Below are 22,751 nucleotides of genomic sequence, written 5' to 3'. Positions count from 1 at the left end.
GAAAACGTAGTTGGTATTTAATAGAAGGTATGGAGCTATCTCTGCTCCCCTGGTCACATCACACTAAATAGCTGCTTTTATTTGAAATACATGGTAGGAAGCAGTGTAAGTAGGGAAGAGTTTAATGGTAAATTTTTGAGATGAGTTCAGAAGAGTGTCAAGGCTCATAAATAGACACAAATTTAGTATCTCTTAAGGCATGAAGAACAGGATGGGGTTTGGGCGGGGGGGGGGTTGTTTGGTTTGGGTTTTTTTTTTCCTCCAGAAGCATGTGAAGGAGAAGGGACACTGGGGCTGTGATTACTGCTCCTGTGGTTTCTGAATTTCATGTTTGGGGTTTTTTAATACCAAATAGAAATGGCATTTTTTCACACCTCCCTTCCCCCTGCCTTTTGAGGTATTGTAAATGGGTGGGAGCTGGGATTGTGCTGAATAGAAATGCTGGAGCTCTGGGAACTGCATTATGTAAACTAGTTTCAAATTGTGCTTAAAAAGTAAATCAAGTATGCTTGTAGAAATTTTCCATTTGAAGTAGTGTTTGAGCCATGACAACTGCAGAAATACATTGCTTTTGTTCCTAATATATTGTAGAATGAGTTGAAACAGTGTTGGTTGGACCACTTGTTTATTAGTATTAAAATAATGCAGGTGATGTTTGAAATGCCTGTGACTTCCTTCGGTAAGGTTGTTTTACTAATGGTGAATCAATGCCAACAAAACTTTGCTGTCATGAATACTGTAATAGCTCTTCTCTCTTGAGGTGTACTTGATCTAATTTTACCGTAGGTGATGCATATTACTTTAGAGGTTTTTTGTTTTGTATTCGTAAGCTGTGAAGTTGCAACCTAACCTGATATCTGTTCTACTTTTCTTTAAGTCGTGTGATTAAGACAGACATGGAGTTGGAAGTTCTGCGCTACACCAATAAAATCTCCAGTGAAGCTCATAAAGAGGTAATGGATCCTTTACTGTTAATAATTTTTGCTCTTAGTGTAGCGGTGGTACTCAGAAAATGTTCCCAGCAACCCTGAATTGCTTAGTAATAAAATAATGGAAAGGCTGGATAGAAATAAGAGGATAATATCCCTCCTATTACAACCCAGTAATATACCTTGCATTGTCCTTGAACTTGCTGGTGCATTTGTGATGTGAGAGAAATCAACTGTGGGTTTGGGTGAGAGCTGGAGCCTCAGCAGAAGGTGACCTGCTCGCAGTCTGTCTGTCCCGTGTGCACAAATACCCATCTAGTGGTGGAGAAAGAAGACATCAAGAAGATTATTGTTCTGGCCCATGTCAGCATGTGCAGCTCTGAAAAGTTTCACCTGCAAGTTCCTCTCTCCACCTCCTTGCAAACCGAAGGAGTGTTTGCGTGCACAGTGGAGGACAGCGCAAGGGTTCCTTAAGCTGCTCCTCAGAGATGGGTATGTCCCCCAGAGCAGGGCTTCCTGCTGCTCTTCTGTTGACATAGCAGCCTGGCAGAGACAGATCCAGGCTCTCTGCAAGGCTGCTCAGGTTGGACTTAGCACTGTACCAGTGGAGTCATATTGCTCTACTGGTATGGATGGCAAAACTAACTTGGGTGTCAATCCCGTACTCCATACAGGGGTGCAGAGACACCCTGAGTTCTGAGCGATGACCAGAGGGAGCTTAGGTAAAAGCAGCTGATGAAGTTACTGACTCAACTATTAGCTTTGCACCTGCTCATCGGACCTCTGAACTGTGAAGTGTAAAAATATTTTAAAGTGAATATTGTAAAATTGCAAAGTCTAGGGATAGTAATTTCCATTAATTCTCCTTGATGTTTCATCATCCTTGAGTAATCTTATCACATCTGAGAGGATTTCTTCTGTAGAGCTGCTGCCTAGAACTTTTATAATACAGAAACAGGCAAAGGTATAAAACCGGTGCACATTCTCAGCAAATCTGGGAACAAAAGTCAGACTTAAGGGTTGTAAACCAGTGTTAACTCTAGTAATTATCTGTTGATTCAGATTGCAAAGTATAAAAGAGAATCTCCCTTTGTAGTATATTCCAGTTCACAGTTTTGTTTTGCTAGTGTTTCGTAAAAGTAAAATAAAACGACTTGCTGCCAAGTTCACCAGAGCTTTCAGAATTAAGCACTGGTATTTTGATGAGCTGCACTTCGTTAGGATATAGTAGTTTGGCAATTAAACTTGCTTTATTACTGGAGACTGAAGGCATTTATAAAGATTAAAATGAGTTTGATTTCTAACGTAGTTTTAAAATGCATCTACTGACGTAAATTTAAATGAAGTACAGATGATATTTTTGTAATATAAGTTCCTCTGGAGATACTCAGTCATAAGTCATAAATTTATAAATATGAGATTCCCTCCTGCTACGAATGTCCCATGTTAATATGTATCTTACAGGTAATGAAGGCAGTAAAAGCAGGTATGAAAGAATACGAGATGGAGAGGTAAGCGTTCTTTCAATAATTCTAATAAAAAGGAGAAAGTCTCTCCATAGTGGTGGTAGAAGCAATAGCTGAGGCAAAGCACTAGCATTGACTCAGCTGCAACTGAGAGCTCGTTGCTGTTTGAAGACTGTTGTGAGCGTTATTTTGAGGTGGTACTTCATCAGTTTCAAACGTGTATTTGATGATGGTTGATTATTTTTTGATGATGGTTTAGTGTGGCATAATTCTCTTCCTGGAGTTTTAGTAACTTACAGCCATCCGATAAAATGGTGTTTATGGATAAACACTGCCCTTATGCTTGTCATGCTTAGAAGACCGCATGGTGGAGTGTTTAAGAACCTTAGAAAAGGCTGTGTTCAACTATGTTTTGCATTCAGTTACAAGTGGGCATTAGCTGTACTTAGCCTGTGCAAGGAGCCCGTCTCACAACTGTAATGGATGTTAGTGCAGCTTTTAAGTCAATAAGAACACAGCATACATCTGTTATGTTGAAGAAAACATGCTGTACAGGCACATAGAGGAAGGATTGGCTGCTTCTTAGCTGATACAGTAGTGAGGTGTCTAGATACAAGGAAAACATTGCCTCCTCTTTTAAATCAATATTTACATTAGATCATCAGCAGCCTATCTTACAAAGCACAGTTTTGATTACCAACTCCATTTATTTTTAGCTCGCATAGAGTGTTTTCATTTTTCAAAGTATTTGCATAATGAAGAAATAGAAAATAGCCGTCGTATCTCAGTTACTCTGGTTCCTTGACAGTAATTTTTCAATCATTAGTAAGGAGGTTAATTCGGCACCCAGTGAGGGGAAAATAAAGCGACCTCAGTATTTGTCATCAGGATTTCAGGGTAGCTCAAAAATCAAATAATGCCTTTAGAACATAAGCAATATGGAAAAACTAATGTTACATTTAAGCAATTTAAATTTCTACAGACTCTATAGGCTCATGCCTATAATTTTGACTGCACTTCAAATTGTGGTTACATATACCACCAGGTAACAGGAAAAAGAATATGTTGTATACATTCCCCCCTTAACTTTATTAATGAACCTTGTGTTTGTGTTCATTTTACTCACTGCTCATGCTATACATGCCGTTAGGGAAGTTTTGACTCTGGAAGTCAATAGTAATCAAAAATTCCCATAGAGCAGAGTTTGTTCTTTTGCATGTCAGGATCCTGGCAGTTTGGTTTAAATGTCATGCAACAAATACATATCTATCTGCTCTTCTGTCAGTTTATGAGGTATGTTGCATTTTCACTCCAGGACTTACTTTCTTCTCTGGATAGCTTCTTCCATACACATCAACCTTTTGAAGAGATTATTTGTGTCTTTCAATTAAAAAAATAAGTAAATTAGGCAACTGTCTGTTAAACCTATCTAAAATTGCCTTCTGTTCGTCCATATGTCTTGAGAGATTACACTTCTTGAAAAGGTTTGAGGTTATTTCACTGATGAAAGAGGTCTTGGCAGACCACCTCTGTAGTGGCTGCCTTGGAGACTATAATTACAACGTCAGTTTCTGTTGCTGGTGGAACTCATCCCTGCTTTGGTTTTTGTTCCTTATTGCTTAGGGGAAAAGGGTCCTAAAAATGTAAACCTGTCATTTCCACACCTTTCTGGAAAGAGATGTGTAGCTTAAGCGTTTAGAAATGAAGTTAGAAAACAATCTAGGAAATCTCTACTCTGTATGCAGATAAACCCACTAATGTATTCTAAGAAGAGAACTTTCAAAGACCTAAAAATAGGTAACATCCAAACCCAGGCAGCTGTCATTGAAATAGTAGAATATTTTAATTTTGTTAATTATTTTTATATTTTTTGTCAACAGGCTAGGTAGCATGCAATCAGCAGCTTTGGTACGTCTGAAATCTAAGGGTGCAGAGAACCAAAATTCTTAGTCTTGTAGAGGTCTATCGAAAGTATTCACACTTGTATGTAAGAAATCAATTAAAAGTCAGTGAAGTTTTACATTTTCTGATGTTTCTAAGGCTTCTACTCCCTTTGTGAAAGCTTTCTGAGTTGTGTGGCCCTCTTCCCCAGGTGCATTTGCAGTTCCACTGATGGCAGTGAAACTGAATTTCTGAAACAAATATAGATATCTCTTCAAATGTCGCCAGTAAGCCCCCCTTCGTATTGCTTTATTCATTCTTTGTCATTGTGGAGTATAGCATGTGTGGGTTTGGGAACAAAGCTGGTCTGACCCTGTCTGCTAGGAAGGATAATGCCAGAGATCTCAAAAGCAATTAAAATTTTCCATTACTACATGTAGGACCTAAGCATTGCCTTTTCTCTGATCATTCGGTTAAGCATCTTCCTACATTGAGTCATCTTACTTCTACTGCGTCATACAGCCAGAACATGTTAAAATACCCTAGGAAATGTAGCTAGGAGCCTACAATGTACAAAGATAGTTGTATTTCTAGCATTGGGATTATTCTCTGAGAATTAATTTGAAGGAAATTAAGTAAATTGTAGTGAAATCTCTAGATAAGATAATCTCTTTTATTTTGAGGGTTTAGAGCTAGCTTCAGAAATGTGCTGGAAGTATGCTTTATGATTAAGGTCCTCTGGTAAATTATTTTGAATCAGTAATGCGTTAATGCTGAGATATATAAAAAATGAAAGCATTTCACTGCAAGTCCAATCAGCCCTGACTTTTTTTTTTTTTGGTTTGATGTTATTTAACTTTAATATGTGGTTGGTTGACTTTAAGGAGACAGCCAAGGCAATTATCTACAAACAGTAATTCACAGCATGTGTAATTGCATATAAAGTCATTTTGGTAGGTCAGATTCTGGATTTTGTCTGAAGTAGTTTGTTTACTATTTGTGCTTATCTCATGTTTAATTAATCTTCTTTAATTAAAGGCTTTTAATTGTGAAACTGCTCTGTAGTGAATATATTGTTAAAATACAGCAAAATGATACAAGAAATCTCTTCAGCTCGAGAAATGTGTGAAATATGTCTGTGATTTCACCTAAGTTGTTTTAAGCATGTATATACAGAGAGAAATATGATGTGTATATCTATAGATATATACATACACACTGCAAGTGCCAATTAGGACCTACAGTCATCTGTTTCAGGATGCTCTAAAGCACTGGAGACACCTCTCTAGATCAGTGTGTCTCAGTTTCTAGAGGGTTGCTTATTCAGCTGCGTAGTTTGTAGCAATGAATCTTCTCTGTATTTTCTCTTCCCTTTTTTATGGAAGACAACATTTTTAAGATGGGGCTGGCTACTTGGAATTGTTGATTTGGTTGGGGAATGAGGTGAACGTGTGTGCTCGAGCAACAGAAGAGTATTGGACATGTAGCTGTTGTATGCACTGCCCATTTTGTTTTTTTTTTAATCCTGTTCTTAATAGTGCCAAAGGCCCTGTGCCAGGAGCGTGTGCGCAGTCCTGGGCTCGTTAAATGATCATTGCTGTGGTGATAGTGGGCAGCACCAAGCCAGGCTGAACCGGTCCTTGCCTTGTCCCAGACCTCCCTGGGTGGTTTGACTGTCTCTGAACTCCCTGTGGCTGCTGAACAGAGGAGCACGCTGGTGCTACCATGCAAATAGCTGTGATCCCAGTACCCCCCATCCAAAGGCTCGGGTCCTGTCCCCGCAGGAGTGCAGAGGAGCAGTCAGCTAGCGGCAGGGGCAGGCAGCGTGGGGTCAGAGCTGGGTAACAGCAGTTTGCATGCTGTTCCCAGCAGTACAAGCAGTGAAGTGAGAGGAGTCTGACCAGAGCTGCTGAGACACGGGGTCCTTTAGCTCCTGGGCACTGCTCGGCCACCCTTGGTTTTATTGCCGGCTCGCTGGGGGAAGCCTCTTCACCTCCCCAGCTCTGCTCTCCTCTGTAAGGTCTGCCTGCTTCTCCTTCTGGGGACTGCAGGTGCCTCGGTGCTAGGGCTGGCGCAAGTGACGGGGCGGTGGCAGTCCCATGGGGTGCGCTGTGCTGGAGGGGCTCCTGGTAGTTGGCACTGGAGACGGGGCAGCTGGGTTTATTCAGAGCCTGGGCCAGCCAGGTCAGGAGCTTGTTACCCAGCTGACTGGCTGATGCCTCCTCTGTATATAGCACAGTGGATCTTTTTGGTCTCTACAACCATACAAATAATTGTGGTGATTTTGTAGTAGTTCGTACTAAACTTAAACTCCACTCTGCTGTACCAGCAACAATTTAAAGAATAAAACAGTGAGAAGGCAGCTACAGAGGTTTTTCCTTCTTGGTTTACAGTGCTTACAGACTATTTTTACACCTTGCCTCTCTTACCAGCTAAGGCTGATACGAGTTCTTTATCCCTGTCCCGTTCTTTAGTGCTGTCCCCAATTCCAAAGCAGAGCTTAGGCTCGGAGATGAGTTGCTGTCATATCTGTCAATGTGAAATTTCACTGTCTGTGGAAGTCTGAGAGTGCTCTCCTGGATTATGGCTCTCATCTTTCATTTATCTCTCTCTCTTCTGCTCCAGTGGAACAAACTGAAAATAAAACATACATGTTATTTCACTAGAAAAGAGAAAATAGCCAGAATAATTTTATTTTCCTCTGGGTATTTCCTTTTAGTGAAATGCTGATTATTTTAGCTAATCAGGATTTGCCACTTACCATCTCCTGATAGATTTTGCTCTCTAAATGTTCTTGAGAAAGTCACTGACTTCCGCAGCAAATAATCTTTAAAAATATTTCTATTTTTTTCATGATCCGGTTTTTGTGTTTAGAATTTCAACTCAAGCGTAGCCTTTGTAAGTCCTTCACATGTGTGTGGATGGTAAACAAGAATGCCCATTGCAGCTGACAAAAATACACGGGTGAATTATTCATGGTTGCTTTATGACATGGGAATGGTGTTGAATTGTGGCATGACCCTCGCTGGTATTTGCGTATAGGATTTATTTTTATCAAACACAAGACCAGCACTCCATTAATCTCAAGCAGCGTGTCAGTCTGCTCAGTTACTGAAATGTGATTTTCTTTTCCTTTAATTTTTTTTTTGAACAGTTGGTAGGGTTGTGTAGCCTGAAAACGGCCTGACTGCCCTGTTTCCCAAAGCTGCCTCCCAATTAGAGGTGGTGGTTTTTTAAGTGTTGGTTACTGCTATCAAAGGGTTGGGTTTAAAACTTGAAAATACATGAGGAATATCTGAAAGAGAGGAGGAAGATGGCCTTTCACCATGTCTTAGAAAGAAAAAATCCCCTTGTTTTTCCTGTGCTTCTGTGTGATAGGACTGTGTGATGGTGTACGTGTCTGCTCTCTGGGCGGTGTTTTGGTATGAGGACAATCCTGTACCCAATATTATTTATTTCCCTTTATATCTAGTTCTAGTAGAAGGGTCGAAGGAAGACATGGACCAGCAGCAATTTCTGTTTTTCGTGAAGTGCCCGCTCTGCGGAGCAGCGCAGGAGCTCCTGTTCCGCAGGATGGCACAGGGGTAAGCCGGAGGTCTCCTGCCTGTGCTGGGGGACCGCCTGGTGGGAGACGACAGCACGGTGTCACCCAGAACTGCCTGAAAACGGTGGTACAAACTGCCCTGCAGTGCTCCAGGGCCAGGTCGGCAGCTTAGTGCGGCTCTGACAGCATGTGTCGGGGAGCTGCTAACTGCTGAGGTTGAGAGAGCCCCTGAGTCTCAGGTGTCCAGTGCCCAGAGCGAAGTCAGATACAATCTCTTTGCTGGGAAGAGCATGTGGATTGAGAGAGACACCTCCTGCAGCCTTCCCCTCCTGCCTGCCTTCCCTCAGGTACAGCTGGCCCTTTCGTGTTTTAAATTAGGCTGTCTCCGCTCATTTCCTAATCCAGTTGAATTAAGGCTGTAAATAGTCGTAACATAAATCTGAATTTAAAAATTCGTTTAGAACGCCCTTGAGCATTGTTCCTCCTCCGTGACACACGGAGGCAGAAATGTGTACGTACACACAGCCGATCCAGCAGAAGTGGGGGTGAGGATGACCTCCTGAACGTGGAGACCTTCCGTCGCAGCACCTCAGCTGCTTCAGGAGAAGTGCTTCTCTGTGGTGAACCCACTTAGAGAGGTTCCAGCCGCGCCAGCCCTGGCAAACACATACCCAGTTGCCCTGCACTCCCCCTCTCCCCAGCTGAGAAGATAAGTGTGGGGGACAGAAACCTCCTGGGGAGGGGAACAAGAGGGCACTGGAACCTCTGAGACCAAATTAGCCTGGTCTGTGTGATCATGGTGGTTGGTGGTGAACTCCACTAACTGCTGGGAGGGAGCAGAGCAGTTCCAGTATATTCCCAGTGACCTCTTGGCATTTTTCCCTTTGCAGGAGGTCCCGTGGCAAGCTGGTGCGTTCTCTCTTTCAGTAGAGGACAGCGTGGTTCACCTCCTGGATGCCACTTTAATTAGCTCTTTGCGTCGAAGAGTGCCGTTTAATTGCACGGGCCTCTTTTGTGACTTGTGATTGAAGTTCCACATAATTGGGTTTTATGTTCTACAAAAAAATTGTGGAATTGGACCATGTGAGATCTTTAAAATTAAACCCTCTATCAGCCCACAGATAGCAAAGAACAATTACTAAGCTGGCCTTGGAAAATGGTTCCCTTCAGAGAGCGAGCTGGGGAAGGATGTGTGCAACGTGCGCGTGTACAGAACTGGGCTTGCTTACACAGCAAGAAAAAACCCAACTTTAAATGCTGTGTCATTGTTTGTCCTTACAGGGTTGTTAACCTAGTTAGCGCTGTGGTAATTCCTCATTACCTTTTTATTATCTTCTTGGAAATCAAAAGGTAGTCACAATTTTTATTTAAATTTTGAATGTGACTGAAAATTACCAGCAATGTTAATTTCTGTGGGTGCTTTGTACAGTGACTACTACTCTTATTATATTAAGGAAAGACCAAACTTTCTTCTCAAATTAGCAGTGATCTCTGTTTTTACTGAATCTAGCATGGCATTGAGATAGTGAACTAATTAGCATTACTAATGACAAGCTAAAATTGAAGATATGTGAAATGGAACTCGTAAAAGACAGCAGGCTGAACTGATTATTATTTGCTGTGGATTTTGTTCATGCTTGTTCAGACAAGTCAAAAGTAAAGATCGTACCATATGTGCGGCTTTATCTGCATTGGGAGCTTTAGTTCAATAATTTTTGCTAATTGCTGTTGAAGCAGAGAGATCAGAATTTTATGTTTGGCCTTCATCTTTTGATAACCAGAACTGCTATGTGATCATGCTCAGAGACTAGAACCCCAGTTTGAAGGAAATGGGTGGAATACCAAGACTGTCCGTTAATAACATGGTGTCACACACTGACCTTCTGAAAATCAAAACCATTTTACACGGATGAAAAGAAAATGAGCAGATTCTGTTCTTGCTGCTGGCATGCCCCCTGCATAAATTCCTTTCCAAATTGGTTCTTAGAGCATCCTCATCACTGTATAGTGTGCAAGTGACGCCTTCCAGCTGGTTCAGCAGTATTTCTAACATCTATCCTGATGGTTCTTTGTTTTCTTTGTTTGTTTTTTGTTTGGTTTTCTGATGTTGCATCATCTCTCTAGGGAAAGAATTGTGCAGAACTCTGTACTATTTTGGCAGGTGGTAGTTTTTTTAGAGTACCCGTTATCAGCAGTATTGAAAAGCACGAGGCCAGGATTATAATTACAGGATGTGATAGTCGTCTTAGTTTGGTTCTCCTTGCAGATGGGCTTGGTCTCATTTGCAGAATGTTGTGTTGCTCTCAAATGGTGTAATTTTTTTGACCTAGGTATTGGTCATGGGGTTTTAAGTGTTGTTGGGAGATGCCAGGCTTAGGTCCCTTGGTGCTTTTTACGGTGTGAGATTGCAAACAATAATTGAAAAAATAGGAAGTCACTGAAGGCAGCAAAGAGCAAAGCTGCAGGTGGGTGCCCGTAGTGAGAGCTGCTGGAGGACTGGAGTTGGCTTAGCGCTGAAGTCCTAGTGCCCAGCTGTGCTGCATTTTTGCTGCCCGAGCAGAGCTGAGGACAGCGTGTGTAACTACGGCCGAGTTGTATCGCAAGGCAAAATAGCGATGAGTTGCCAGGGGCAGAAGTGTTGGAAAATGAACTCTAAATGAAGCTTAGGAGTGGGGAGGAACCTAAATCGTATTAGTCAGTAGAGGTGATGTTTGTGCTAAAAGGAATTTGCCCCTGTTGAGAACCCCTCAAAACCCAACATTATTTCTGTGTGGCTTGGGTTGTGCTTTCACCAGCTCTCCCTGAGTAGATCAAATTGAGCCTTGAGGCAGTCTTGGGAAGTGAGGGATACGAAGAGCTTTGCTGACAACTGACTCTCTGTCTTCTGATTCATCTACTGAAACCTGTATATTTAAAAGAACCAGTGAGATGGGCAGCCTTCAGAAACCACGTAAGTTAATCCATTAGCGTAAGGTACAGTTGCCATCACTTCTCACTTGGTCCTGTCCTCTTATAAATTGTCATCTCTTTCAGAAGTATTGGACTGGATTTCTGCTGCTTTCTGATTTCAGAATGAGCCTGCCATCTCCTCTTGGTCGGTGGGCAGGCATTCTTATGTCTCTGGTTAGCAGATAATTTGTAAAAATTGTGTGAAGTTGTTTGAGTGCAAGGTGTACCTATAAGTTGTAAACATTAGGATTGTGTGAAGTTTAGGATGCTAGATGGGATTTATTAGTAGTCTTTTGCCTGTCTAATCTCTAGGTTTCCTCTGTAACGGAAGGTTTGACACTGGGGGTAATACATTAAATTGGGTCAACTCTCCAGGATAATTTTTTTTCTTTACTGTGTGTTTCAAGGAGAGTACGTTAAGCACTTGGAGCCAGATTTGGCATCTTTGGGAGGATCGCTAAATGACTGCTGTCTGGGCCCCTAGTGCAGTTTAGGATAAGCATTGAAAATTAATCTGTTCTTGGATTTCATCCCATCAGTCTGCGTTAACCCCTGACTTCCACTGTTGGTGTTTGGTCTTTCTGCCCTTCTCTTCAGCCAGCCCAGGTGCGGGAAAGCAGCCTGAGCAGTGGGGAAGGGAGCAGCACTGGCAGAGATGGTGCGTGGATGCTGGAGGGCAGGGAGTGCACCAGTGGGACACTGTGAACAGGGTACAGCCTCCTTCCAAGGAGCTTGGGGACATGCGGATTTTGTGACCTGCCTGCAGAGCCCCTGTGCAGTCCTTTGTCTGGCCCCTGCATGAAGAAAGGAGCGTTGAAATGCTGCCAGGAACTGGAGAAGGTGTGATGGGTAGACTCAGTCGCAAAGTGTGCCTGCATCGTCCTGAACCAGACGGAGTCCTGTCTCCTCAGCTTCCCTTCCCAGGAAAAATCTGACTTCTGCAGCAGACTAAATCCGGTTCAGACATTGTCATCACAAATTAAGTGTTATAATCTTTTATTATCCTTAAGGTAGTAGGTTTACATATCCCGTGTGACAAATTACTGCATTATTCTCTAAGAATAGTTCAAGTAGTCAAAAAAGTATCGAGGGCAAATTAAGTTCTATATTGGGACCCTGGCCTTCAAACCCAGGTCCTTACTGCGCTTCTGCTTACTCTGTGGTGTTGAACAGGAATTCAAACTTCAAATATTCAATTTGAAACTGGAAGGAAGATTATGAAGCGTTGGTGATAATGTTGGCTTTCTGTGTCACTGAATAGCACTTGTGTGTTATGTGCTACGTGGGTGGCTGTGTATTTGCTAAGAAGCATAACTGAAGATGAAAGTTTAATTATTTCTTCAAGGCAAATCCTCTCTCCCATGGACTTAAACTTGCATAAGAAAAATGAAAATTCATAAGGAGTGTAAAAATTGGGTAAAATTAAAAACCATTTATTTTTACCCTATTTATTCTTCTGAATAATAAAATTTCCCTATGGGTTTTTGGAACATATGTGGAATAATTACACTGTAGAAGTGGTGCTTTAGTTCAGCTTCTAGAGCTAGGGCAAACATTGTGATTATGCTGCAAGCTTAAGTCTAGGTTTTATAGAAAATCTCATTCAAGGCTCTGTTGCCGTCAAGTGCAAAAAACTGTGACCCAAGGATTGGTCCCTGTGGGAGCAATTATTCTTTGCAGAGATTTTTTCCAGCACTGAATATTATAAATGTCAGAAAAAAGTTTAACCCTCAGTACCTCTAAAAGAATGTTTCCGTACCTGCTGGCACGAATATAAATTTTTTCTTGTATTTGCCAGCATTTTATGTTTAAGCCAGGAATTTTTTTTCCAAACTTGTCTTTATAAACAACTCAAAACTACCGGTGCTGTCTGTTAGTTACACTCTGTACACCTTGGTGACAAATCAGTGGCTGAAACTCCTGATGCTGCTTAGCGCGGTGCTGCGCCCAGGCCTCTCGTGATGGGCTGCTCACACGTTGGGCGCAGTGATAATTAAAGTGATGATTAAAACTTCTCCTCTGCTGGTGGAGTGAGCATGGGCTTGCTTAGGAACCCGGGTTACCATCTGATATTCAGTATGCATGGTTTGGTCACCAAGAGGAGCATGTTCCTCTCCAGCCCTCGGTCTGTGGAAGGCAGCGGGGAGCATCTGGGGTAAGGTCCCAGGAGCCGACACTTGCCTTCGGGGGAATCTGCTTCCCTTTGAAGAGGTGCAACGTGTGCGTTTTCACGTCCTTAATTCTGACAGGTATTTGTTTAAGTCTTATCAATCAAAGCATGTGCATTATTCCTAGCAGAAATTAAAATAATATTTGCCTATTACTTAAAGTAGCAGATCCAAACCCAGCAGATTCCTGCCCCCACCCCCCCTGTTTTCTCGTGCATCTCCGGTGCTGAGCGCAGGTTGGTCATTTACTGTGATAAAACTCTGATGAAATGGACAGAACTTGCATGGTGTGTTCAAAGGCTTTTGCAAAGTGCAAGTAGTCGTGAGATGCAAGGAGGGATGTTGTGTTACCTGTCTCTGAAGTTCAAGTCTGAGGTGGTCAGAAGCACCGTTCACTCACCATAATGCTGCGCTGAGCCATAAGGACAAAGTGGTCCTAAATGTACCAACCCCAGGGCAGGAAGGGTCACCCTCTGGACTTTTTTTTTTTTTTTTTTTTTTAGTTGGTGATTTGTATTTATTAGGTTGTTTGGTACTTTTCTAAATGTAAAATATTGATGAAACTCAAAATAGTCTCAGGCAATGTTAAGACCTTCTGGTTTTGAGAAATGAAGAGAGGACCTTGCAAGTAAAGCATGGATGGTTTTTTTGTTGGGCTCATGCTAAAGGCTGCGGAGCCGTTTGTGTGGGCAGACACAAGTGAGATCTTTTAGCTGTTGTGTAGAACTTCAGTGAAATTTGACAGTTTTTTCTTTGAGGAAAGGTATGCTTGGCTTTGGTTCCGTTATGCTTAGCATGCATGGTTGTATGAAGAAGTAATTTTAAAAGATTTTTGTGAGGCCTTTCGGCAGTTCAAAAGGTTATTCCAAAATACATGACAGAGATCTAAAAGTTTATTCCACAACGTTATGGGGAAATGCACTGCCCTGAGGCTGTGTACCATGTTACAGAGCTCAGGTGAGATGGCTAGTTCTTACCTGGAGCTTGTAGCCTCCTGTAGGAGGTTCATCACAGCTGGCAGCGATGCAAACTTGGCTTAAAGTATTTGCTTTCATGTAGATAGAAGGCAGGCGCAGGACTGAGCGCTGTTGCCCGCTGAAGGACTGGAGAAGCAGATTGGTGGAGCAGTGCCCTCCAGCAGCACTGGAGAGGAGAGGCTCGATCTTTCCTCGTATTTCAGAGACAACAAACCACCGGAGAGTGAAACTTTCCGTGCCATCTTTCATACATCAGGAAGAAATTTAGAAGCTGATACGGGTGAGCAGGAACCATATGTCTTTTTATGTATTTTCCCTTGCTGGGAGAGAACTTTTACAGTGGCAACAGTAGTTTTAAATCTTTGTTTTCAGCTGGGGGGGGGGTGGGGTGGGGGGGGTGGGTGTGGGTGAGGGGGGAAGCATTACTTCCTTTATTTTTCGGCTGGAGCGTGGACAATCACAGCTGGGCATGTTGGTCTACACCAGTAGACCATGCACTCCATTTTCTTTAACTCTGAGTCACTCCTTGCTGGCTTTACATATATTTTTCTTTTTTTTTTTTTTTTTCAACCTGATCAGATATTTTGAATCCATGAATCATTTATCTCGGTGGTTCTCTTTAGAATGGGAAGCGGGTGGAAATTCATCAAGGGGTGTGGGAAAGCCCGCATCTTGGCTGCCATGGCAGGGAGTGCTTGCGCTTGTAGACATTGCCGGTGGCCTGAGATCAAACGGCAGAGAAACAGCTTCACAGTAAGAGCCCAGGAAATTCTAACTAGGTAATGAGTAGTGGCTTTCTTTTGATTTACAGCAAGGCTTTACAATCAATCTGTAAATCTTTGAAGAGAAAAAAATAAACGTCTAAGGGAAAGGGAAGGGCCATACAATTAGTTGTTAGTGTCTGCTGACTTGTCTCCTCTAATTCCAAGAGCGTGCTGAAAATGGATGATAGTGTGCAAAAATCTCAACTCTTGGCCAATTCCTTTGTAGATTCAAGCTGAGATACGGTTCACATCACGCTGGCTCTGGGAGAATATTCAGTTTCATCTTAGCTATAGATTACGTGTAGACGGGCGTAGTTGGAGGAGTTTGACAAGGGTTGCGTGTGTGATGTAACTTTCAGCTCTTGTACATCCAATTCCTGCTCTGATCTCCTTTTCTTTCATCTCCAGTGTGTGTCTTTCATTAAAGAATCGGATGGTGAAGTGAATGTGATAGCTTGCAGAATATTTCAGAACCACATGTGGCAGTATTTTTGTACTCAAGTAAATCACTAGAGTTCAGAAAACTTACTTGGGAATATTGCGCTGGAATTTGGATTTGGAAATGCAGTTTGTAATTGTCAAGACACTATTAGGTTGAGACTGCTCGGTCATTAATTTGTTTGAAGTTGACACTTGAGTTGAAAGACTAATAGCTGCCTTGGTGCATTGCTCAATTTCAAATCTAATCTGTTGCAGAGTTTGGGTGTACTGCAACTGTGGGTGCAGTTTGTCATTTTTATAGCCGGGGGGCAATACCGTTGTCTGGGGACCCGGGGGTTTGCTGCGCACGTGCACAGGCTTGTTTTGCGCATCGGTAAAACTTAGACATAATGAAGAGCAGATCTTTCTGATCTTAAAGTTTTAAGATGTGTATTATAGCAGTTGTGTCCACTATGCAGAACAATTTATTTACTATTAAATTCCAGAAAACTTGTATTTTCATCATGTGAAAAATGGAAAGAATCATTCAAAAGTACAAGTTTAACTCTTGTTGCATGTGCAGAGTTCTGTCAATGTCATTGTTCCTGCATTAACGTGCAAATAATGCCGGGGGTCTTAGTGCATGTGACAGACTTCTGACGGGACTTCTAACACAGATTTGGGGGGGATTTTTTTGAGAAGTGGCTGCTAACTTGCATATATGAGTTTCATTTACCAAATTATTAATTTGTGAACTGAGGTAATGTTTTAATTCAGAGTAGCAATCTAGCTAGCATTACTTCCTCTTCATATTTCAAATTAATCAATTATTTTTACGCATAATAAAGTAATTTTTCTCAGTCCACATAGGAATATTAATTTCAATGTAAAGTACGGTATAGGCATGAATGGAAATGTTTCCCCTGCATTAGGAAGCTTAATTGTTTTTTGGTCTCTCAGCTTTTAACGTTTCCCCAGCCTGGCTCCCACTTCCCTCTGCAATGCTGTAGGCTGGCAACAGGCAGCAGACAACTCTTTTGTTGTCGGGTTTTGGTTTTTTCCCCCCAGTGCTTTCTTGCCTGCACCCATTCATTAGTTCAGTATCAGGGATATTTGCAACTCGGAGCGTAAACTGTGAAATATTTGGTGCGCTGCCTTTTACATAGTTAATAGATGCGCCGCATCCCCAAAGTATAAATCAAATTATGTAGCCTATTACGCTTTGCATAGGAGAAACAAAATATGAAATATTTTACAATGCAGAAAGTGCATGTGAATCAAACTTTTGTTGTTCCTAAGGGATACAATTTTGACAATTTTATGAGGCTGCAATTTATTTGTAGGGTGAGTTGGCACATGTTTTTGATAAAAGTAAGGTTCACACAGCGTACTGCTAACAAGAATACTTTCTTAAAGCCACTAGTCTTGCTGATGTGTATTGTTATAACAAAGTACCTGTTAAACTCCTTAGAAGTGTGCCTCTCTGAGATGCAAACCCTGCCTGGCGATGCTGGTCTGAGCACGAACAACATAAGCTTTCAATCTGTGCTGAGGAACATTTTTAAGGAGCAATAAAAAAAAAATAAAATGAAAGAATTTTAAGAATTAATAATTGGGAGGGGAAAAAAAAATAAAGCTGTATTTTTCCCAATACAGACTTGATCTTATGCAAAAGACTTGGCAAAAAATGTTGGCCGTGAAATTCTCGTGCTCCCTCTTGCTGGGAAAGAGTGGCCTAATGTGAGTGGCCTAATGTGACAAGGAATAGGATGGTTGGTAGGAATGACGTTTCCTGGAATTTCAAGGAAATTTTCTTGTTTTGCAAGATATTCTTCTAAAAATGCACGTTAAATCATATTGCATACTGGTCTGAATAGATGTTGCTCAAAATTCAAAATAACAGCTTTTAACATGTGTGTTACTTGCTGCTTTTTTTCCAAAGGGGATGTCTAGGAAAGGTAACACGGCAATTCCGTGCCGCCCGCGGTTGTGCTCCCGGCTGCCTGCCCGGAGTTGGCAGCAGGGAGCGAGCTCTGGGAGGCTCCGGGACACAGGTACCAGCGACCAGCCGTGGCTGGAACTGCGGCTTCTCTCGCTTTCCAGACATACCATGGCGTGAGGCGGCACCTCACATTTCCGCCTTCATTTTAACATTTCTGTTTTCATATCTTGTTTCTCTGAAATTGCTTAAAAATACTTGGCTGGCAGCCATTTTAGAAATGTCTGTGGAGATGTGCTATTTCAGAAGAACCAGCCTAATAACTGGTATTTGTTCTTTTTAATTTTATTTTTCACTCTTCTTTCCCTTTTTGCTATTTAAATTGCACCAGAGAGCAAGTCTGTAAGCATCCGTATTTCCTCCTCCTTCCCTCCCTTTCTTCATTTGTATCTTTTTAGTCTTTTTTAGTCTCTCTCCAGCCACATGCAGAGTACTAAACCAAGGAAAGGTCTCTCGCAGGATCTGTCCTGCTCTTTGGGACATATGGGATATATGCTCCAAAGAAATGTTGTGGACAGATTATAATAGGCAGTAACGAACCTGAGAGAGGACAGTTCAGAAAATGGTGAAAGGAGTTTGGTAAAAAAAATGATTTATGAAGTAGAGAAGCTGAAAAAAATTGAGATTAGCACAGAAATCAAAAATACCTGAGCTCAGAATTTTGTATGTTTGGAGCCTGATCTTTTGTTTGTTCCCATTCAACATTTTGTCTTTCTAAAAGTGTAAAGTAATGACTATCTGTTATTGCAGGGGGGATTTAAGACCCTTTAAGAGCAGTGATTTTTGTATGGTTAAATTCTGCAAGAAATGAAGTTATCAGGAGTGTTCTCAAGATCTGGGTACTTGGCGTGGAGCTTGCTCGGTTCAATAGTGCAAAGCACAGACAGATTCAGGAGGGCTTTCCGCAGGTACGGGGGCTGTCAGAGCCCTCGTTAATGAGGGCTGGGTGGAAAGAGACCCAAAGGAATACTGCAATTTTTTAAATAGCACTAGTTAGCCTCCAAAACGCGTTTTCATTGCTGGTGAAGTTATTAGAAAGTCTGAAAGGTGTGATATAATGAAGCAGGCTGAAAGAAGAATGATCCAGCCAGGTTCTATGTATGTTTACAATATTTGTATGTATTTCAGTTAATAGGGGGTGTACACTTGCACGCACACACCACAGACCCCCCGCAAACCCCCTGCAATATTTAAATTTACTTTAAATAATTCCTTATGGAGCACTGTGTCTTAGAGGCTGTAGCAGCTTCAGGAGCTGTGGTTCCAGGTAGGAAACATGTCTCTCATCGGGCCGTTGGAGCAGCGGTGCCTGGGGGTTATTAGCAGCCTCTGAGGAGTCTTGCAGTCCCAAGCCTACAGTCACAGTTTCCGGGAGAGAAGACACATAACTCCACCAAATTTTTCTTGGCATGACCCGTTATCCCCCATTTCTCCCTCCTGGGCAGGCAGAGGACTGTTAAACACGTACTGAAACACAAGTATCCGCAGAGGTGAGAAGGAAAACGCGTGAGTCTGGCCTTCGCCATGACACTTCACTCCTACCCGAGGGTTCAGTACACGCGTCCGTAGTCTGCAAAACACCTTTGTGTGCCACGTACAGCCTGTCAGCTCGGGGGCGTTTCTTGCAGCACTGGCATGAGAAGAAGCAAGCAGCCCCCCCAGGTTTCAGTGTCAGTAAATACAAGGGGGAAGGGAACGTTGCAGCAAAGTGCCTCAGCAGCACGCAAAGATTTAGTGGGGATTTGGTGTGGGGTTCTGCTCTCTTGTTGTAGAAGTCTGGGCAATATAAAAAACAGTGTCTGTAATCGCATTCAAAGGTCTTGATTTTCAGAGCAATTAGAGAAAGCAAATGCTGCTCTCAGGCGGAGTGCAGGGTTGCAAAGAGACTTCGCTGAGAGATACCCAAGTCAAAGGGCTTAGGGAAGAGAAATGCTTACGGGGCTACTGAACCTAATGGCAAGTACAAGAAAATATAAATGTTATCTTTAGCCCCCAAAGAATCAAATTTTACAATTTTAAATGAACTTGCTGTTATTGGAAAAGTTCAACGTAGAGTAATTCAAGAAGTTGTAAAAACAAAACCAGATTCCTCACGTTAACAGGGTTTTTAGGAAAGGAGAGTGGGAAACGGGAAGCAAAAGGAGAGCGTTTTAATTTTGAGAGTGGGAGAAGCCACTAGGATTTCACCAGGTTGGTAAGATGTTACTTGTTTACCTTTTTGTTTCTTTATTCCTCCTTTTTATTCAAAGAGGATTCAAAGAGGGGAAATCGTTTGGTAGTTGTAGATAGCAAACTCAAAAGCTGTATATGGCTTATATAATTACCTTTATTCTGAATAAAAACAGGTAGTTCGTAGAATATGGTAGGCTTTATCTTTTTCCAACTAGAAAAATATCAGATTAATTTTCTGTGAAGTCTAATGATATTCTCTATTTATTGCACTTGAGAATCCTTAGGAAATGAATTACATATTGGCCTAAATTTGTGATTTTCTCTGAGGCTGAAGATTGCTGTTGTCTGGGTTCGAGTGCCTCAAAGCATCACTAAGAGCCAGTGTGACGATGCCTTATGAAGGCTTTGCCCCTTATACATCCTGAGGTATGCAAATATTTGGGGTTTTAATGCTATTAATACTGGTAATTCATTAATGGTGGTCGCACCATTACTAATAAATTAATAAATTAAGTGCTATTAATACAGGTAATTCATTAATGGTTGCCCCGCACAACACCTGTGCTGTGAGAAGAGCAGACTAGGGTGACAATAAATGCCCACCCAGTGTCAGAAGTGCGGAGGCTGCCAGCTGCGGCACCGCCGGCTCCACCGGCTCGACCAGGAGCCATGTGGCCAGGGGCTGAGGCTTGGACCAGGAGTTCAAAATCCGGGCTGAGCTCTGCCAGCAGATGCTAGACAAGACTCTTTGACCACTTTAGGTTTTTCCTTTCAGTATTTCTCTTCTCTGTGGAGACGGAGCAGAAGCTCCAGTTGTCGGTACGGTGCCTGTACCAGCAAACGGCCGCCCTCGGCTGGATCTCTTGCTCCTCTGCCGTAATACTCAGATGTGCTCCAAAAGCCACCCATAGGGCCCGCTTCCCGTCCACATGCAACATGCAGCTTCTGCAGGTGTGCTCCTTGGGTATATTAAGGTCGAATTTTAGTTTTGTGTTAAGCTCATCGGATTTGCTTTTATTACAAGGTTTTGTTGTTGTTGTTAGTCATTAAGAGGTGAAATAAAAGCAGAATACAACTCAGGAAATTACTAATTAAAGGAGCTGTGGACTTGTTTTTAAAGATTCTTAACACGCTTAGTGAATGTAAGGAGAACAAAATTGAACTGCTGGTAAATGATGAAGTAGGACCGTGAGTCTGGGTAGTCTCTAAATTGCAGTTCACCCTGGTGTGGTAATTGCTGCAAGTACTGAAAGCAGCTGGAATAAAGAGGCGAAACTTTTTGTTCTTGGAGTATTTGTAAAGGAGTTTTGCAAGAAACTATGTAGAAAACTCACTCAAGAGAAACCTGATAAAATACCACCTTTTTTTTTTTTTTTATCTGCGGGTGAGCTTTGTACAATCTTGGTCTTGTTTTGAATAGCTGTGATCAAGAAGATGAAAATCTGAATGATTGTACACTTGGAAAAGATGACTTGTAGCAATTTAAAGAGCTTTTATTGCATTGATTATTTTGTAGGAAAGGAAACAAAATAGTTTGGAGAACTGCAGTTCATTTCCACATTGTGTGCGTTTCAGTTGCAATTACCAGAAATTCAAAAAGAGTCACCGCAATTGGTACATGTTACCCTTAAGCCTCTCTTTCCCCATTTGCTCTAGCGAAGGCTGGTAGGAATACGTGATTCCCTGCCTGGAGGAGCTGTGCCTCCCCAGAGGCAGGCTGGGCTGCGCTGGGGGCTGCGAGCTCAGCTGGGGCACCAGAAGCTGCCAGTGAAATGCATTTGTCTGTTTTCGTTGTCTGAGCTAACAGGGAATTAAAAGTAAGGCTAGAGAGCAAAAAATATATTGGATTCCTTTCAGCTTCAATTATCAAAGGAGCAGCTGCTAATTTAAGGAGGGACATTGGTTTCCATTTTCAAAAGTGCCGTACTCCCACTTCCATATAGTGCCTTTTCGGTAGAATTTAAGCTTTTAAAGGCTGGATTTTTAAAGGCAACTATATCTCTTCGGATAGAGTGTGAATCAGTGCTTTAGTATTTTGGGGATGTGGGCTTCCTTCAAGATATTTAGATGCTTTCTGAAATGACCTTTTGTCTTCTCAGCTAGTCTTGATTTAAAAGCCATACTAATAACCCAGGAGGGGCATAAAGAGATGCTCCTGTGGAAAAGGAATGGCAGAAGTTTGCGACTCTGCCTGCTGTCCTCTTCCCTAGTGCCACGCTGAAGAAGGGGGTGAGCAGCGGCGTGGGTCCTCCACAACGTGGTGGAGAGACCCTGGGGCGGCTCCGAGGCACAGACAGGTCCCCAGGAGGAACCGCTCCTGCCTCGTGTCCCGGGCACTGGGGGAATGCTGCAAGAAGTGGTTTCTCTTGACATTCATAGAGGTAATTAGCATAAAAGCGTGAAATACTTGAGTGAAAGTAATTTTCCTGTTGTTTGTTCTGTTATGAATGCTGCAGGGCTACAGAATACAGACCTGGAGCTTCAGAGAGTAGTAAGGGGAACTTTGAACAGATTAATCATAAAGAAGAAATGGCAGCATTTCTGTCATCCCTTGAGCCCTTCTCAAATAGCTTTTTGGGTTAAGTTCATTTGCTTTTGGTGTCCTTTTCAATTTTATATATTTTATGGGAGTTTGGTTTTGGGTTGTTTTTTTTTTTTGAGACGGATGGTGACTAATATGTCAGAAACAAAATGAAACAGGTATGGAAGGAAAAGGAAAGTTAAATGCTGTCATGATCTCTATGCATTTTGTTAAAATCAGGAACTGCTGCGCAACATCTTTGTTGCAAAGGTTTGCTTTGATTCCCTTCATAATATGAATAATAATGATGTCCCGCCTCTGGCTCATGAAAGCTGGGTATTTACCCATGATGCTTTATCTGTCATGAAACTTGGATATCTGCCCAACTAAAAATAATTTCTATTTGACGAGTCCATTTTAAGTACAGATGGCATAAAACCAAAGCATGATTTGGTAGCACAGGGGAGAAGCAGAAAATGTTATTTAAATTCAAATGTTATATCTCTAGCAAAGCTGCTGTATTTTCTCCTTTCCTATAGCAATTGTGTCAAATTCCTTTACCTCGCTCCTTCGTGTAGACCTTTGCTCAAGTACCTGTATTAAGTAATTTTAATTTATTATGATAAGCCGTATACAGTTTGCCGTTTGGCAAAGTGCTTGTCGCTTTGCTGTAAACCATCTCATGTGATGTGACCTAACCAATTCTGACAGCAGAGAGTGTTCAACCACAATGTGGAGTTTTAAAGTTATTTACAGTGCTTGAAGGTCTGTCTGCACACAGTATCCACTTAATCCGGCCTAAATCTGGAGAGCTGTCTGCTGCTCCTGCCGCTCTGTCTAATGGCTGTTAATAATAGCTCTTCCAGTCGGCCCGTCCTCTGACTGAAAATCTATCCAGAGCTGGTGCATCTCATGAGGCAGATCAAAATTGACATTTCTTATTGATGTAACTGGTTTCTGC

The 22,751-nt window shown here is 42.1% G+C and overlaps 1 protein-coding gene across 1 annotated transcript in view; it reads left to right on the top strand.

Annotated features, from left to right (window-relative positions):
- Nucleotides 1-22,751, top strand: part of PEPD (peptidase D) — a 133,430-nt gene that overhangs the window by 38,438 nt on the left and 72,241 nt on the right. The window contains exons 8-9 of the mRNA XM_054198808.1: nt 878-953; nt 2,394-2,440. Coding sequence (XP_054054783.1) covers nt 878-953; nt 2,394-2,440 — 123 coding nt within the window. The remainder of the gene's footprint in view (nt 1-877; nt 954-2,393; nt 2,441-22,751) is intronic.

This window comes from Rissa tridactyla, chromosome 4 (genome assembly GCF_028500815.1).
Source record: "Rissa tridactyla isolate bRisTri1 chromosome 4, bRisTri1.patW.cur.20221130, whole genome shotgun sequence".
Lineage (NCBI taxonomy): Eukaryota > Metazoa > Chordata > Aves > Charadriiformes > Laridae > Rissa > Rissa tridactyla.
The sequence above is the reverse complement of the archived record's forward strand: the minus strand, read 5'-3'. Positions and strand labels throughout refer to the sequence as shown.